The 17,190-nt window shown below is 50.3% G+C and overlaps 1 protein-coding gene across 1 annotated transcript; it reads right to left on the bottom strand.

Annotated features, from left to right (window-relative positions):
• Positions 1 to 4,703: 4,703 nt before the first annotated feature.
• Positions 4,704 to 13,340, bottom strand: TPX2 (TPX2, microtubule-associated). Its single transcript, XM_010023137.1, has 17 exons — positions 13,235 to 13,340; positions 12,871 to 12,993; positions 12,587 to 12,707; positions 11,921 to 12,046; positions 11,362 to 11,412; positions 10,650 to 10,772; positions 10,085 to 10,218; positions 9,628 to 9,785; positions 9,076 to 9,247; positions 8,790 to 8,928; positions 8,047 to 8,263; positions 7,738 to 7,836; positions 6,882 to 7,058; positions 6,602 to 6,748; positions 5,966 to 6,077; positions 5,174 to 5,361; positions 4,704 to 4,814 (listed from the first exon to the last, which is right to left on the bottom strand). Exons 1-17 carry the CDS (start codon positions 13,338 to 13,340, stop codon positions 4,704 to 4,706), a joined length of 2,304 nt encoding a protein of 767 aa, XP_010021439.1.
• Between the last annotated feature and the right edge of the window lie 3,850 nt (positions 13,341 to 17,190).

Below are 17,190 nucleotides of genomic sequence, written 5' to 3' on the forward strand. Positions count from 1 at the left end.
CCTCCTGCGCTCTGTCCCGCAGCCACATGGAGCTCAAGTCCTGCCAGCCCCTGAGCCCGTCTGCTCCCCCATGGGACTCGTGTGTGGCCACCACCACAGGCAGTGGCAGCATCCCAGGAATGGTGCAGACACTCAGACACGGGGCTCTCCCACTCCAGCCCTCACAGCTCAGATTTGCTGCTTCAAGGAGCCCAGCTCCACGCTGGAGATGCTGAGCCTCCTTCTTCCCAGGACCAGGACCAGGACCTGGGCTGTGAAGAGAATCGCCAGGGAGCAGGCACACAGCTCCAACAGCAGTACCAATGCAGATGTGCACATGCAGAGGTTGGAACTTCACCAGCACCTACAGCTCTCAGGGATGGTGGCACCCACAGTGCCTGTTCCCAGCATAGCCACTCCTCCGGGGGCAAGCGGGAGCCCCCCTAGCTCAGCCTCCACAGGGAATGCCAGCGGGAATGACGGGCTAACGCCATGCTCGGGGCCTCTGCCCACTGACTGTCATCACCAACATACAGTTTGGAATCACCTTTCCCAGAGCTGCCAGCCACCTGGAGGCCACCAACGTCATTCAAGGCACATGCTGCCACTGCTCCACCAGCCTCCAGCTCCACACTCCCAGCTAATCCCAGGTGGAAGGAGCACATCCACACACCAGGACCGGGTGGTGCGGTGGAAGCTGGGATAAAATCCTCCAGTGAGAGCAGGACCTGCCTTCCAGGGCACCTGCAGCCTTACACACCCACCAGGACTGGTGTCTGGGTGCGAAGCCTTGGGACAAGGGAAGGAAGCAAAGTGAGAGCAGACACTGCGATGCTGGGGAGCCATGGAAATGGCTTTTCAAAGGTGACACATGTGAAGGATGAGCACCCCACTATGACATGGCAAATTCATCAGTGTGTAAGGGGAAATAAGCTGAAAACCATCCCCTCAAAGACAGACGCGCAGTGAAGGGCAAGAGCTGCTGCACACCAGGATTTCAGATACCTCGGTCCAGCAACCCCAGCGAGCAGCACAGTGCTCCAGAGCTCTGCAGAGCCTGGGAGCAAACCCAGCCACCACCAAGGCTTCTCAGAATGGGGCTGGCTTTTTCTCCCTCCCCATTCAAGAGCTTAAACGAGAGCCCACGTTGGCTGGAGCTGGAAAACAGCCTGTCCCGGGCGCTCTGGCGCAGCACCAAGCACGCAGCTCCCTAGCGACGTGGTTGTCACAACTCAGCAGCGCTCTTTAACCTTTCTGCTCCCCGCGGCGAGGGAGGTTCTCACACCCCCGGCTCGGTCCCGGGAAACCCAATACCCGGCTAAATCGAGAACATCCCACCTGAACCCCGGCCACAGCGCTGGAACGGGAGCCAAGCGGGCAGCCTGGCCCCGCGGGACCGACCCGGCACCTCGCTGCTTCCCTCAGCACCCAGGACTTCCCCGACCGAGCTGCCTCCGTGTTGTGACAGGACCCATGGAAGTGATGGGGAAAGACAAGTTAAAAATCCCAACAGCAAAAGAGCTTCCAGAGTTATGCAGCACCTCAAGGGTGCCCTGTGGCTGCCAGCAGTGACACCAGGCAGCAGCCAGCGTGGATCCAAAGCACCAGGACATGTCCATGTGGAGCTGGCACCCAGCAAGGTAGCACAGTGGAGAGGCAAGCGAGAATAAAGCTGTGGGTTTGAAAGCATCGTCAAGGCTTTTCCTGATAATCCCATTCACCAGCTATTAAGATCTTGCCCTTCTCAGCCACCCTTCAACAGTGCTCCAGGAAAACACCATCTGCCCTCCAGCTCCAGCTTTAGTCCAACTTCAGCAAGTTGCTTTGGTAACAACTCAACTAGAAATACATCAGAGGAAGAGTCTGTACCCAGCTCCAGCTCTCCTGGATTATCCCTCCATCCAGCCCCATTTGCTCTCAAATCACAGAGGTGATGAGGTGCGAGGCCTGAGCACAGGAGTGTTTTTGCCGAATCCACACAGCAATATGGGGTTTACTCGTCTGCCTGCCCTGCCCCAGGCCGTGTGCTGAAGCTGCACTCAAATCCCAGCCTCCTGCCCCAGTCCTGTTATTCTCCCATTTACACTCCCCTGGGCCCAGGAGTGGCTCCTGCCCCCGTTTCCCTGCTGAAGCCTCAACCAGACGCTGACATTGGGCTCCTCCAGGACACCCATCTTTTACATTTCCACACCAGAGCAGTTTTCCAGCACGTCAGCACTTTCCTCCTAAGAAGAGGACAGGTTACACTGACACCCGCCTGTGACATTCCACATGGTGACCCCAGAGAGCTCCCCCATACCCTTGTAGGGCACAGCAGCCCCGGGGCCCCCTGTGCTAGGCCTGCAGTGCCTGAGGACTAGAGGAGGCCGTGCTTGCAGGAGGAGGTAATGCCTTTTATTAGAGCCAGAGCCGGCGGGGGAACCGCTGACACGCTGTCAGGCACACAGAGCCTTGCTCAGGGCTGCAGCAGAGCCCTTGCAGGGCCATCATGGAAACCCGTGCTCCATCCTTGCGGGCTTGGCATCTGCTCCGGCTCAGCAGCCTTGTTCTCTCACTTGCCTTCACATTCTTGCCCAGCTCATCATCACTGAGGCTTTCCCGACTCACCGTAGGTATGAGCTGGCACTTGAGGCTGCAGCAGTTTCCTTCACTGCACCATCGAGGTCTTGTGATGTCCCCATGCAGCAGATCACACAGCGCAGCTCCCCTGGGACGGGAAGGTAAAGGCAGAGCAAGGGACAATCCACACCCCTCTGGTGAGCCCAACAGGTCTTTGTTTTCAGGAGAGGATCATTAGAAGTCGTTCCCATGGGCTGCACCTCAGCAGGGCTGGCACAAGTAACTGACAAGCAGCTTTGCTGCTGCTGACAGTTGTCCTCCCCTTATTCTCACCTCAGTGACATGGGGATACCAGCAAAGCCAGTAACACACAGCTGAAGACATCCTGGGGGACTGCTCAACCTTTCAGGCCCAGCTCTGCCAGTGTCACAAAGATGCTCAAGAGAAAGGAAGGAAAAGGTAAGTTGCAGCAAAAAGAAGCCTTGTCTCTAAGCACACCGGCTGTCACAGGCTCACTCTTCCTTCCGTACCAACACACTTCCTCATCCCTCCTTGTCCTCCAATTCCTCAGTTACTAACATCAGTACCTTTATTTGTCTGTCTTTATGGAATCCTGGTGTTTCACCGGGTGAGACCTTTCCTTTCTCAATCCAAGCAGAGAAGTCTGAGGTGGGTGCTCAGGGAAGCTCACTGCTGGCTGCAGCTGCTCTCCTGCAGTGACAGCCCTTGAGCACTGCACTTTCTAGAACTCCCTCACATCTTCAACCAAAAATCTGAATAAAAGGCCATAAACTCTAATAATACGCCTCAAACATTAGCCAAATTCAGAGGAAATAAAAGCAAACATTTGCCATAACCCCCAAACCAGAACCAGCTTATCCTACCTGGACACACTCATTCTAAGCTTACCATGCTTTCCTCTGTTCAGAACAGCCCAGCTCACATGAGTTCCAGCAAGTGATAAAGGCACGAGACCCAAAACCATGGGAGATGCAAAGCCTCAATGTCTCTGCAGCCATGGGAAGCCAGGTCAGCCCAGAGAGCCTTACACATTCCCAAGCCTCAACCAGAGGGTTTACTCTCCTTCTTCCCACTGGCAGCTTCAAGCACAGCTCCCATCACCTGCCACACCAGCCTTTTCCTGCAATCCCTTTCTGGATCCCCCATGTCAGTAGAACAGTAACAGCAAACCAGACACATCAGTGGGCAGCAGCACCTGAGAGCATCATTTGGATGTAGTTGTACCCCTAACCCCTTTCTTGCCCTCACAGAGCCTTTTGGAATTACCTTTCTTGCTAAAACAAGTCCAAGGAAAGGCCTAAAAACAATCCTACAAGGTAAGGAACCATCCTTAATAAGTTTTAATCTAAGTTTGATCACCTCTCCACAATGCTGGAAGTTCTGTCCTCCAGCACATTGGAGCACTTGGTCTATATTTAGTTCTGGTTGCACTAGACTGGTGAGGAGATGACGTGTCTTCAGCCAAGCGAAGGGCGCTGGCAGGAGCCAGGGAGGCAGCTCTCAGACAGTCATTTGCCAGTGAAGCAATTCCCCAAATAGAATGACTTCAGCTATAAAACAGGAGAAGGTTTAATGTTTGCATATACACAGAGAACTATAAAGTGTGGGCAAGATTCATATTAGCACTCATCTAAACAAACATCAACAAGAAAGATCAGACCTGCAATATACTCGCTTGCAGAAGCCCCACATTGCTTAACGCAAATCAAACTTAATACAAACTAATTATTAATAATTAGAAACCCAGAAAGAGACATTTGAAACCAATAGTTAGATGTACAAAGACATGGCAGCTCTTCCAGATGCACACAAGCAAAAACTCTTCTGTGGGAGAGGGATTCAGCCCACTAGCAAGAGTGAGCCATCAGGTTAGGAGTTTTATTTAGTTCAGGTTCGTTATATTTGTATACAAGATCAAAACCTGGTTTAGTCTTTAGAGAGCAAGAGGTGGGAGGTGAAGCAAGTCCATGTGGCAGGGTCTGCTGCTGTGCCTCAGCCACCTGCCTCAGGTGGAGGTAAACTACTCAAGAGAACAATAATGGAACCAGGTTGAGACCGAGCAGTCACATAAGGACAACTGTTCCCTCTCTACCAAGAGAGCAGAGAAGGATGGGATCTCGCTCCTGCCATCACAGGGATGTGGATCAGCACCGGAATCTATCTGAGAAGTTGGGAGACTTTGGCGTGGTCAGTGGCTGTTCACTGGACTTCACTTTTACGCTGCAGTATTTGCGTATTGGGTTTGCCTTGTGAACCTGTGAAACCAGAAATCAAGGGTGAAATGAAGGAAACTGCTGACTTATGAAGAAGCTGAACCTTGCAGGTGAGTGGCACTGGAGCGAGTGACCATGAAACACGCACAGCAGCTTTGGGGCAGTGGGTTTCAGAGCTCAATCTGCTCCAGTGACATGTACAGCTCCAAAAATCAGTCACCTCAGCAGAGCTGCCTTTTGGGTCTGTTTAAGACCAGTTGTAAAGTTAACAAGGAATCAGTTTGTAAGAGGGAACCTTAGAAGAGTCTTAAGGCAGCTCCACATTGACATTAGCTCATTTAGTCTATTCACACATCCCCGTGGGTTACTCTACAGCCCCTGTTCAGGAACAGCTCACTTACCATTTCTTGCCTTAGCTTAGCAACTTCTTCCTTCTCACGCTCCTCTTGCTCCTGCCTCGCCTTCTCTTGAAGCCTTTCCTTTACGGCTGCTTTGTCTGCCAAGTGTTTGTCAAACTCTTGCCGCTCTTTAGCCCTTTTTTCTGTTGCCAGCTCAAAGCTTTCAGGAACTACAGAACCAGAAAGGCTCTCTAAGTTTAGAAATAGAGGAGACAACATTGGTGCAAAGGCAGTCAGGTAAAGCAAAGCACTTCTAGTGTCATGGAAGCCTCCCTCTGGAGCGCTTCACCCTGCAAGGGTAGTTAGTGGATACCTCCAGCAGTGTTACTACAGATGTTACCCCATCATGGGTGTTCTCATAGGAAGGAGAAAGTACACACAATTGTTAGTACAAACAAGCTTTGGGCTGGTTTATACCCTACAAAGCTTAGGCTGCCCCAAGCTGTAGATGCCTTCATCTCACTAGAGATGGGAGGAAAAGACTGACAGCTGCTGCAGAAATGCCAGCTGTCCCCACAGGGAGCTCCTCACACGCTATTTACCCTTCTCCCAAGCAGGCACACATCAATCACCCCCCAATTGCAGCATAGCTGCTAAATACAGCTGCCAGGTTAGTGCAGGACAGGGGCAGCAGAGAGGAAACTCCCCCGCTCCCTGGGGACACAAGCTGTTAGGGAATTAGTTGATTAAGTGCAAGGCACTACTGGCTGTGCTGATAAAGAGGAGGCAACAGCCAGTCTAAACATCATTTAATTGCATGAGTTACCAGCCAAGCCTGTGTAGCAAGTACTGCACCTGATAACAGCTTATTCTCCTTCTTGGGTACAAAAGGCTCCTGGTACACCACTGTGTTGGGACGAGCTTTAAAACAAGCCGCCTCTTTCTGCCTTTTCAAGTCTTCCTTAAGCTGCAAGAGAAAAGAGCCCATCAAGTGCCAGCTATAGCAAAAAGACTCCTGCCCATCAGCACTCCCAATACCGGAAAAGTCACCTTGACTTTGATCAAATCATTGGCACATAAATTGTATTAAAGCCAAAAAGTTGCATCACTTGTTCCTTCCAGTTACTTTTGCCAAGAAACAGCCAGAAAACTGAAGAAAGTGTCAGGAGTCCACTGCAGAGTTCACAGGAGAAGAGCAGTGTGTTAGTTATATGTCAGTAAATGCCCAAGCAAAGAGATGGTCAAAGGGACCCAGTTGCAGAAGATCCCCCACAGCTGTGGTAAATCCCATCACTTACCATAAAGGGAGAAAAAACACCCCAAAGCAACCCAGCAATCCTTAACCCATAGCACAGATCTCATGCCAGGGACAGAAGAACTCATTGATCAAGCTCAAATCCTGATTCACCCCAAGCAGGACACCTTCTGGAGTCCATCGCAACTCCACCATCTGCTTTAAGCCTGGTCACCCCATCACCCTTCCCACCCTACCTGCTGTTTCCAGCTCTGGAGCTTGGCAGCTCCCCGCTCATCAACCTGCAGATTGAAGGGTTCAGGCTGAGTTGGCTTTTTGACCTTCTTTTCTGGCAGCTTAACATGGTCAAAGTACGGTAGAGGCAGCGCTTTGAACTTGGGCACCTGAAAGAAACAACTTTATGTATTTCCTGCCCTTTCTCAAAGGCACGAAGCTTTGGAGTTTAACAGACAACAGCAAGAGCTGCAGATCCTTGCTGTTTAAGGAGCGGGATCCAGGGCAGCTTTCAGCTCTCACCTCTTCTTTCTGCAATTCTTCGATCTTTTTCTCTTTCTGCATTTGCCGCTCCTTGTCACGGGCATCGAAAGAGAAGGGACAAACTTCCACGTGCCTCTGCTCTGGCATTTTAGGTTTGAAGGGCACTCCATAATGTGGCATGGGGTTGGCTTTGATCACGGGCACCTCCTCTTTTTCCTAAAGGGATTTTAATGTTAGGATCCAACACAACACAGAAAGGCTACAAGTCCTGCCAAAGCCAGGAATTTCAAGTTCCTTTAACCAGTGTCACAGCAACATCAAGCAAACACTCTGGACACTGCAAGAATTAGTAACCCAGAAAGTACCAGTTTACAGGCATGTAACCATAAAGAAGCTCTTCCTCTCTTCAATCCACTATCAGTTCTAGTACTTATCCAAATTAGACTGGAAGTCTCCACCATCCTCCTCACAAGAGGGAAAGGAAGAAGGATTGAATGCATTCTGAAACCTGCTCCCCACCTCCAGTGATCTAGAGGAACTATGGGGACAAGAAAGGTCATGTGCAGTATCTGCCCTTTTCAGTAACATAATAGGAAGAGCAACATCCTCTAGAAGTCGAAGCTGCTCACTTCCCTCATTCATAGCAGCAACCCCCAGAAACCCGCCTCAGTGCCCTCACGTTTAAACTGAGTTATTTTATATGAGAGGTCGGTTTCTGTGAGAGTAGCAGAGGGAATGGCACAGGGGAAGATGACTGCTGGAGGAGCTGCCCAACAAGAGGGGAGGGGCTGACCAAAGCACACCCCCGCACCTTGCGGGCAGGGGTACAGCAGGCTGGCTACGGCACCCACCGCACGGCACCACGAGGCCTGACAACAGCCTAGTCCCAAATTACCTTTTCTTCATCTCTGCCAGGCATTCGGGTTCTGCTTTTCAAGGTGAAGACTGGAGACTTGGGGACTGTAACAGGAAGGGCTTTCTTCTCTGGAACACCCTGTTCAGAAGAACCAGTCAGGAGTTACCCAAGAACAAACACAACAGGAAACAACCTGACGTAGCACAGAACGTACTCATCAGTTCTTCCCTGACAGGCAGCGTTAACTGAACATTATTAAATACATAACACAACATAGCTAAGGACATTCTCAAGCTATTTGCCACCTCAGTCCCAACTCCCAGGTCTGGGTATTACCAAACTTCTTACCACAACATCCTCCAGGATTTTCGTGGGGCATGGCCTGGAATGGAATTCAAAGTGCTTTTCCTCCTGCTGCTTCTTACTCTCACGTTCCTGAATCCTTTTCTCTATTTCCAAGTCAAAGCCAATGGGCTGTGTGAGTGCCTTCACAGTGGGTTTCTTGGGCAGGAGTGGCCCACCCTCAAAGATTTTGTGATTGAGTTCTCGTGCTTTGAATTTGTACCTACACAGGAAAGAGGGAAGACAGTCACAACACACTGTACATGGCGAGATGCAGCTTCTAGCAAAAGGCTTCTCTCAGCATAAAAGAGTAATAGGTTCAGAAAGAATTGTACCACACACACATCCCATGGTGTGCAGCTCTAGTCAGCAACTCCTTGGCTTTTGAAACATCAAGATTTCAGGAAAACCTTAAGGATTGCTTTCTTGGGAGTCCAAACCTTTGACTACAGGAGACTTTTGAAGTGTATGCAGGCTGTCCTGCTACACTGGGTTTGCTTTACTAGTCATGAGCTGTACTCAACCCAAGATCAGCTCTCAGAGCACTTTCTTCAAAATAGACTGGCTACTTCTCACATCCCTATCACAGCCATAGGACTATGCACAAGCTGAAAGAATCCCAATGTTTTTATGCGACTCATTCTTTCACTCAAAAAGAGTATTCCTGAGAAGTGGTATTTCAGCATCCAAAAGATGTTTCCAGTGTGGTACAAATATCTCCTGGAGGACTAGAATAAACCTTTACTTACTGTTGAAGTTTCTCTATTTCCTCTGCTTCTAACTCTGCTGTAGTTTTGCAGGTGGCAGGTCTGAAGCGCTGCTTTGTCAGAAGCAATGGTGTTTTAGGGTTAGTGAACCGAGCCTTCACAGCCTTTCCTGGAGGCGGGCCTAGAAATTCAAGTCACAGAGACCAGCAGTTAATGGCAAGGCCTGCAGCAGCCACAAACTGCTCAGTAGAGCAGCCAAAGCACCTCTGTTGCTCTGCCACCAGCTCTGTGGACAGCCTCCTGGCTGGACCTTGTCAGGACTGCTCACCTTCATCAGATTTCCTGCTCCTCAAATGGTAACGAGGGGGTGTTGTTTTTTGGAATGCTTCTACCTGCTCAGCAAGGGACACATATTCTGATGTGTTCTCTTCAAGTTTCCTTTTGTTTCCCTGGGACAGGTTGAAAGGTTTGGCAATAGTGGGTCCCTTCGGCATCCGCATCTGGAGACAGAACACTCTGATCATTACGGCCATTTCACCCAGGACACTGGGATGACATTTCCTTTACCCACCAACTGACAGTCTCTGTCCCTTCCCTTATTGAAAAGAAGGTAGCAGTTAACATTAGACAGACTTACGTGTCTGAAAATGCTAATCATATTGGGAAATTGTATGAAGTGGGAGATTCAAGCATGAAGATCTGACATTACAGGGTCCTTTAGAGTCTTAGTGGCAACACAGATACACAGCGAGTTAACAGTTACATTTGCACAACATTTGCCCCTCCTCTGGTCATCCTCTTTGCATGTGTGTTGCAAAAGCAAAAAGAGGGTGATGTCAAAAAGGAGTCAGCTGACTGCTGGGAAGAGCCCAGCCCTCACCGGGGAGAGAGGATGCTTCCTCAGCTCTGCTGCAAAATCCAGCTCCTTGTACTCATTCCTGGGCTGGCTTTCCACATGTTGTTTAATTCTGTTCTCTGTGCAGAAGTGGAAGTCAATTGCCTTTGTTACTTGACCAACAGGTCTCTTCACAGGTTGTCCTAAAAGAAAAAGAACATGTCAGGTCTGGAAGCCTTTTGGAGTGCGTGTGGGGAGCGTTTGGGGCGGGAAAAGTGCATGTGTCAATTTATAACTTGAACAGTTTTAGAGAACTCATCTGTAACCTTTCAAAACCCAATAAAACCTTCTTTCAGTTTAGGGGCTGATCTACATTAAAAGCCTCCTGATACTTATTACAAGATCTGTAAGATCTGAGTGTTGGTTCCGAAAGGTGCTCACACAGCTCTGTGCAGCACTCTCCAGCCCAGCCCGGTACCGCTGCAGTCCAGGTAGAGCCCACCTGCTCCAGCAATCGCTGCTTTCAGAGACTCCTCATTCTTCTTCCTCAGCTCCATAACCTCCCGCTGGAATTGCTGCATCTTTTCCAGCTCCTGCTCCTCTGTACTCTTCAGCTTGTCAGAATGATTGGTCCTCCTGCAGAAGCATGTTACAGGCTGAGACATGTCTTCCTGCTTCACCGGTTATTGGCATGATGTTAGTGCAAGGAACATGGTTCTCTCTGGCTTCAAGGCAGAAACACCATTACAGAGGTGTATTCTTTAGAAAAGATCTGGCTGGATTTTGTTTGATCAGAAAGCTCACAGCTAACTGCTGTTCTGCACACCCACATGCTGTGTCAACACTTCACCACCAGCAAGAACGGCTTTCTCCTGAAGTTAAAAACAAAAGCTTTCCTTTGCACAGGTTCAGCTGGTGAAGTACATTTCATCCTAATGCTGTCTGCCTTGGTCTGGTGTTTTCTGAATGTGATACCATCACATGCTAAGTTCCAGCTGAAAACAGTCTAGCCAGGGCTGCCACCTAAATCAAGTGTGATTAGCACAAGTCACAAGAAAGGTACATACTTTAACATGGTTGGCGTGGAGGGCATGGTCAGTTTGCTTTTCCCTCTCCCTGGGGAGAGGCCAGGATTCTGCAGGGGCTCTCTCTTGGTGGATCCTTCTGTCAGCTTCTCTTTGCTGCTAGAACTAAGGTAACAAGTTATCATCATAGTATCACAGAATGGTTCGGATTTGAAGAGACCTTAAAGCTCCTCCAGCTCCAACCCCCTGCCCCGGGCAGGGACACCTTCCACTAGAGCAGGTTGCTCCAAGCTCCTGTGTCCAACCTGGCCTTGAACACTGCCAGGGATGGGGCAGCCACAGCTTCTCTGGGCACCCTGTGCCAGCACCTCAGCACCCTCACAGGGAAGAGCTTCTGCCCAAGAGCTCATCTCAGTCTCCCCTCTGGCAGGTTCAAGCCATTCCCCTTGTCCTGTCCCTACAGGCCCTTGTCCAAAGCCCCTCTCCAGGTCTCCTGGAGCCCCTTTAGGCACTGGAGCTGCTCTAAGGTCTTGCCTTCAGGAGCCTTCTCTTCTCCAGCTGCCCCAGCCCAGCTCTCTCAGCCTGGCTCCAGAGCAGAGCTGCTCCAGCCCTCGCAGCAGCTCTGGGGCCTCCTCTGCACTGTGACAAACCACTCCAGTTAGCTGTGCTCTAAACGAAAGGCCACCTGCAGTGCTCACCCCATGCATAACACCCTGAGACTGGTGAGTTCCAAGCTGTGCCAGACCAGTCTTACCTCAGCACAGGCCCAGGGATAGAGCGCCTGGTTTTCCCTGGTGCCCTGGGGCTGCAGAAGGCAAGATGAATTACTGAGTTATGGGAACTGTGGCTTTTCTGGAGAAGGTAGAGCTACTGTAGCTCATCTAGGTCCAGCAGTATTTAAAAGATCACACTTCAATTTTGTGACCTCAAGCTTATCACCATATGATATCTTAGTGGTTAAATTTATTTGAGAACCGTTTTGGCTGTGACTTTTTCCTACCTTATGACTGTAGCCCAGTGACTTCCTGATGGACAAGTTAAGCCCAATTTCAAGCTAGCTGAGTGACACTGAGGATGGAGCAAGAAGCTTCAGAAACCCAAGCTTGTTTCATGCATATATCTACCTCTAAATAGAGTTTCCTTCAGGTCCTACAGCCATTTCTTCTTGTTTATGAAACCAGCATCAGGAGTCAGGTTTCAGTCACCTCCCCATAACCTTCCTCCAAGAACCCTCTCACCATGTGTAAATCCTTCCCAATGGAACAGTTGTATCCCCCTTCCCAGTCCCAAACAGAAGGACTCTGATGACGTACATTCTCCTTTTCTTTGGAGGTGGAACCTCTTCCTTATTAGCCAAGGCATTTCCCTCTGCTTTGACTCTAGCTGGCTGTGTGTGTTGCTGTGCTTTTCTCTGCCTTGTGGCCTGTCTTCTGCCCGCTCTAGAGTAGAACAGAAAACAGAGGTTACCTTTCCCACAGCTCTGAGAAGACACAGGATCCGTATCACACTTTTTACATCAATGCACCACCTAACTCCAGCATGCCCCTATGCAAACTGGGTGTTTAACATAACAATCCAAATGCAGCATGAATTACTTGAGGTTAACAATCCATAAACTTAATACGCTTTGGGATATGAGCATAGAGAACCCTTTGCACTTATATCAGGAATGGGTTCTGCCCAAGTCCAGCAGATATAAACAAAGAAACTTTATAAGCCACTTCAGTTTCAGATGTCCTCACATTCCAAGAGCTCCTGGTGCTGCTGAGCCTCCTTTGACAAGTATGTGAGACACTGCATTACATTTCCACCCTGGAGATGGTCCCTCCAGCTCAGCAAGCAGACCAGCCATACCAGTATAAGATCTCTCACTGAAGAACTTCAGGCCCACAGGATGCCTCAAGAACAGCAAGAGCTGCAGATGCTGGAAGCACAGACCTGCTTAGTTACAGTCATCAACCTGACTACAGGTAATTCACCTTTGAGGGGCCTCTGCAGGAGCAGCAGCTCTCCAGCTCGTCAAGGATCCAACGATATTCTGAGGAGCCTCATGGGCCTGCACACATTCTGCTTCACCATCCCCTTCACTGTGGCTTTCACCTGAGGACAGTCACAAACACCAGCTCCTATACACACATACGTACACAGGCACAGAACGCTCAAGTGAAGCCACGTGAGACCTTGCCAGTTGACATACAAAGATGGTCCCACAAAAGCCAGGCTGAGCAGGTAACATCTCTCCCCTCACACCATGCCAGCTTACCCACTGCTATTTCCTGTGATGTGACAGACAGAATAACATCAGGCTTCGAAAAAGCAGGGCTGCTCTGAAAGGCATTTGCCAGGTTTGCTGCAGGAGGGATGTTCTCCAGGTTGGCCTTTTGGTCTGTGAGGAGAGAGACACTTTCACTGTGTGTTTTTAACAATACCTCACAATATCATTATGAGCTTAACAGTCATCAGACAAGGTAGAGATGACAATCAAAGTTTAAATACAAGAACACCCCCGGGCATGAGGAATGATGCAGTGAACAGGACTAATCAACTGGCACAGGAGGCCCAAAACAAGGATCATGCCAAGCCCTCGCCCAAAGAGAAAACAAAGCCAGGAGCTGGAAGCAACTTACCGAACCAGGAGTCTGCGTTGGGTACATCATCATCCTCGCTCAGAGTCGCAAAGTTGATGCAATTGTTTGGGACATCAAAGGAATAGCGAGATTCCGGGCGGGACATCTTCCCCTGCAGCCGTCCCCGTGAGTCCCACTCGCGCTCCTTTGGACAACAAGCACTGCTCACCTGCTAAACCAAACCCAAGGCAGGGTCAGCTCAATCATTCCCCACCTCTCTTCCTCTGCACAGCTTCTAGAGGTAGACGCAGGACAGGTTTTGTCCCTGCCTTGTAATTCCCAGCCTTTGGACACTGTATTTCCTAAGCAACACAGCTTTTCACTCTACTGCTGATTGGCAAAGCTGAGACTTCACCACTGTTGACATTTCAGGTCCAAAACTCTTGGAAGGATCAAGTCTGGAAGGCTTTCTGTGTAGCTGCAGGTGCCAGAACTGTGTTTTTAAAGGGAAATACAAAGCTTTCCCAAGGAGTGACCAGTTTTCCTCCTCACCCCACACGCAGTTCTTACCCTCACCAGGACACAGGTGTATGAAGCAAGAGCCCAGTGATGAGGCTGACCCTGAGCACTGCACAGCACAGCCTTTCCCCTGCTGAAGGAGAACAGACAGGAGCTAATGACACAAACATGCTCTTCTGCAGAGTAAATTGATTTCCAAAGCAGGAAGAGAGTTCTGCAGAGTATTGTTACTGGGCAAGAAGTAGGATGAAGGGCGGTGTAGGGCCCTTGCTGCATTCCAGGGCACTGCCCCAGGCTGGCCAGGCTTTAAACAAGCCAAGCTCTGTGTTAGGAACAGTTATTTAGTGGAGTACTGACAGCAGGAGTCGTTCCTGTGTCAACAGGTGATATTAAACCCAAGGGAACAGGAACAAAGCCAGTGACAATGTTCTAAAGCCTGAAGTTGTAACAAACCCTTTATTTTGCAAAGGTGTTTTCATGATGCCTCACGCAGCTGCAAGGCAAAGCCTGTGAGGATGCATTCCTTACCGAGCACTCCCTGAGGAAATCACCTGAACTTTGCTTTGATGAGTCCAAGCAACTTCTAAAGCAGCATATCCTTAATGTGCAACATCCCAGGCCCAAACCATCTGTCCAGGCAGACCACACATCGTTCAACCCACATGCTCCACACCATAAGATGTTCAAGAGTAAATCAAAGCAGCAGTCTGGAGGTGCCCTGCTCCTGAGGACAGCCGCACAGAGAAGCCTTCAGCTGCCTATAGCTACATGACTGTGAGGATGTCAAGATAGAACCCAAAGACGGCAAACAGAAGAACCGGAGCCAAAACCAACTGTAATGGAGCTGGAGACGGGGCTGGAACCAAATGCTTTCCTACTGCCCTTCATCAAGATAAGGTTTCTGTCAACACTATCCACTTTTTAAAAATCAAATGCGTCATCTGCATTCCTCCCTCACCCTCCCAGTGCCCGGAGCCGGAGCTCGGGAATCATGTTTCACAGCTACTCATGTCCATTACTGCTGCTTCCAGCTTTTTGCTGTGGAACGTCCATGTTCTGTCACAACATCAGGACCCGTGTCTCCCCCTCCCTCCATCCCAGACAAAAGTGAATAGTCATGGAAAGAAAGGGAACGCATCCACGCCATGCTTTCATACACCAAGCTTCTGGAAAGAGCCAGCTGGGAGGGGAAGGCTGTGGTGACCGAGCTGCAGAGGGTCCGCGTCAGTCAGATGAGCTCACGGCATCCGCTCCTCAAATCCCTGCGTATCCCCGAGCGCTGCACGGAACCGGAGGAGCCGCAGTGCACCGAGAGGCATCTCACTCCTGCAGCCACGGGCTCAGCCTGGGACACGGCTCCCGCCAGCTGGGAACGTTCCAGTGATTTATCACTGCGATGTGTCCACTGCGACGCTCCCGCGATCGGAACAGGCGCCGCTGAGCTGCTGCCCACCCCCTGGAAGCATTTCCATAGATTCCCAGACCGGTTTGTGGTGGAGGGACCTTAAAGCTCCTCCAGCTCCAACCCCTGCCATGGGCGACGACACCTTCCACTAGAGCAGGTTGCTCCAAGCCCCTGTGTCCAGCCTGGCCTTGAACACTGCCATTCTCTGGGCACCCTGTGCCAGCGCCTCAGCACCCTCACAGGGAAGAGCTTCTGCCTTATCTCCAACCTAAATCTCCTGTTTCAGTTTGAACCCCTCACCCCTTGTCCTACCACTACAGTCCCTGATGAAGGTCCCTCTGCAGCATCCTTGTAGCCCCCTTCAGACACTGGAAGCTGCTCTGAGGTCTCCGCGCTGAAGCAGCCCAGCTCTCAGCCTGTCTCCAGCCTCTGCTCATCCCCGTGGCCTCCTCTGGACTTGCTCCAACAGCTCCGTGTCTTTCTTATGTTGAGGACACCAGAACTGCACACAGTGCTCCAACAGGGTTCTCACAGGGGCAGAGTAGATGGGGAGAATCCCCTCACTCGACACTGCTTTTGATGCAGCCCAGCACACGGGGGGGTTCCAGGCTTAAGCACACACTGAACCCGGCTCATGTTCAGTTTCTCATCAACCAAACCCCCAAGTCTTTCTCCTCAGGCTGCTCTGGATCACTTCTCCACCCAACCCATATTTGTACCTGGGATTGCCCCAACCCAGGTGTAAAACTGACCACGATTTTGATGGCAGAACCACCATTATCTCAATCTTCCCTCTAAAGACAGGAGGCAAAATTCTCTCTCCACACTGGGGCACTCTTCCACCAGAAGCGAGGCGCAGAAGCTTCTCCTCATTAATAGGGACACCTGCTAATGCACAGGCACTGTGTGCACTTATCAGACTGGTTACACACTGTAACCCCTCACAGCTCCAGTGTTGAATTAAAGCATCACCCTGCTCTCCCCTCATCTATCACCCTCCACATCGACACGAGTCGCAGGGAACCTCACCCCTGTCCTGCAGGATCAGCTTTCTCCTGGTTCACAGGAGCTGCTCACACCCCGCTGGTGCTTGGGAGGAGGAGGATCTGGTCCTCTCCTTTCCAAACCAGCCCAGATCTCTTTGGTAAAAGTGACTCTCTAAAACATTAATGCTCTTTCCAGGGCTGCTCCTCTCGCTTGCCCACACAGACTGCACAGAGCAGCACAGCCGTGTCCCCACAGAGGAACTGATGAAGGGGTTCCTCTGCACATCAGGTTTCTTCTGAGTAACTACACTTTGACACATTCCAGGAGTGCCTTGGCCTGCTTTACATTAGTTAGCTTTGAAAAAGGATTAAGCTAAATTGGAACAAGCATTCCCATCCCAGAATAAGACTGATCCAACAGCAAGTGCAACAGGTATTTCAGAATAACTTCACACCTCACTGTAATCCATATTAGCTTTGAAATACCAACACCATTCCATCATGGATACACTCAGCCTCATTTTCTCAGTGTAGCTGTTAATTTATTGCCCAAAACATTTCTGCCACCCAAGGCTGGAGGGGAGGAACTCCAACCAGACCTGTGCAGCACCGGCCTTGCTGCAGCACGTCAAACTCCACACCAAGTGCATTGTACCAGACACAAGAAAGGATATTCTGACTTACTTCAGCAGATAAATCTGAAGCCAGGTGACCCACAGGCCTCAAAACCTAAGATGGGCAATAGGGAACAAGCAAGAGAAGCTTCCCAGAGGCTGAGGGAGCCGTCCAGCAATATGATGCAGTAATTCCAGTGCCTTCTGCTGGGTGTTCAGCACCAGCTGCACTAACCAGGCAACTAATTTAATTCAGCCTGGCAGGTTCTTTATTGTCCTACAGCCCAAAGCTTTCCCTCCCTTTTATAGGGATGATAATCCAGAGTTCCCAGATGCTTTTCAGGGGTTAATATGTGAATTGGACCATTACAAAGGGCTGGAAACTGCCTCTCCATAGGTACAGTTTTGTCACCACAGCCTGGTGGGAAGCTCCCACCTGAACTCCTCCAGCATGATGCCAGCAACCACTAACAGGACTCATCCCTGCTTTCC

The sequence above is a fragment of the Nestor notabilis genome, unplaced genomic scaffold (assembly GCF_000696875.1).
Source record: "Nestor notabilis isolate BGI_N333 unplaced genomic scaffold, ASM69687v1 scaffold7501, whole genome shotgun sequence".
Lineage (NCBI taxonomy): Eukaryota > Metazoa > Chordata > Aves > Psittaciformes > Psittacidae > Nestor > Nestor notabilis.

Coding starts and splice junctions, on each gene's coding strand:
- TPX2 (XM_010023137.1), bottom strand. CDS start 13,340: ATGTCCCGCCCGGAATCTCGCTATTCCTTTGATGTCCCAAACAATTGC. Junction 12,708..12,870: donor ATCACAGGAAATAGCAGTGG/GTAAGCTGGCAT, acceptor GACTGTCCTCAG/GTGAAAGCCACAGTGAAGGG. Junction 12,047..12,586: donor CCTGCAGAGGCCCCTCAAAG/GTGAATTACCTG, acceptor GTTCTACTCTAG/AGCGGGCAGAAGACAGGCCA.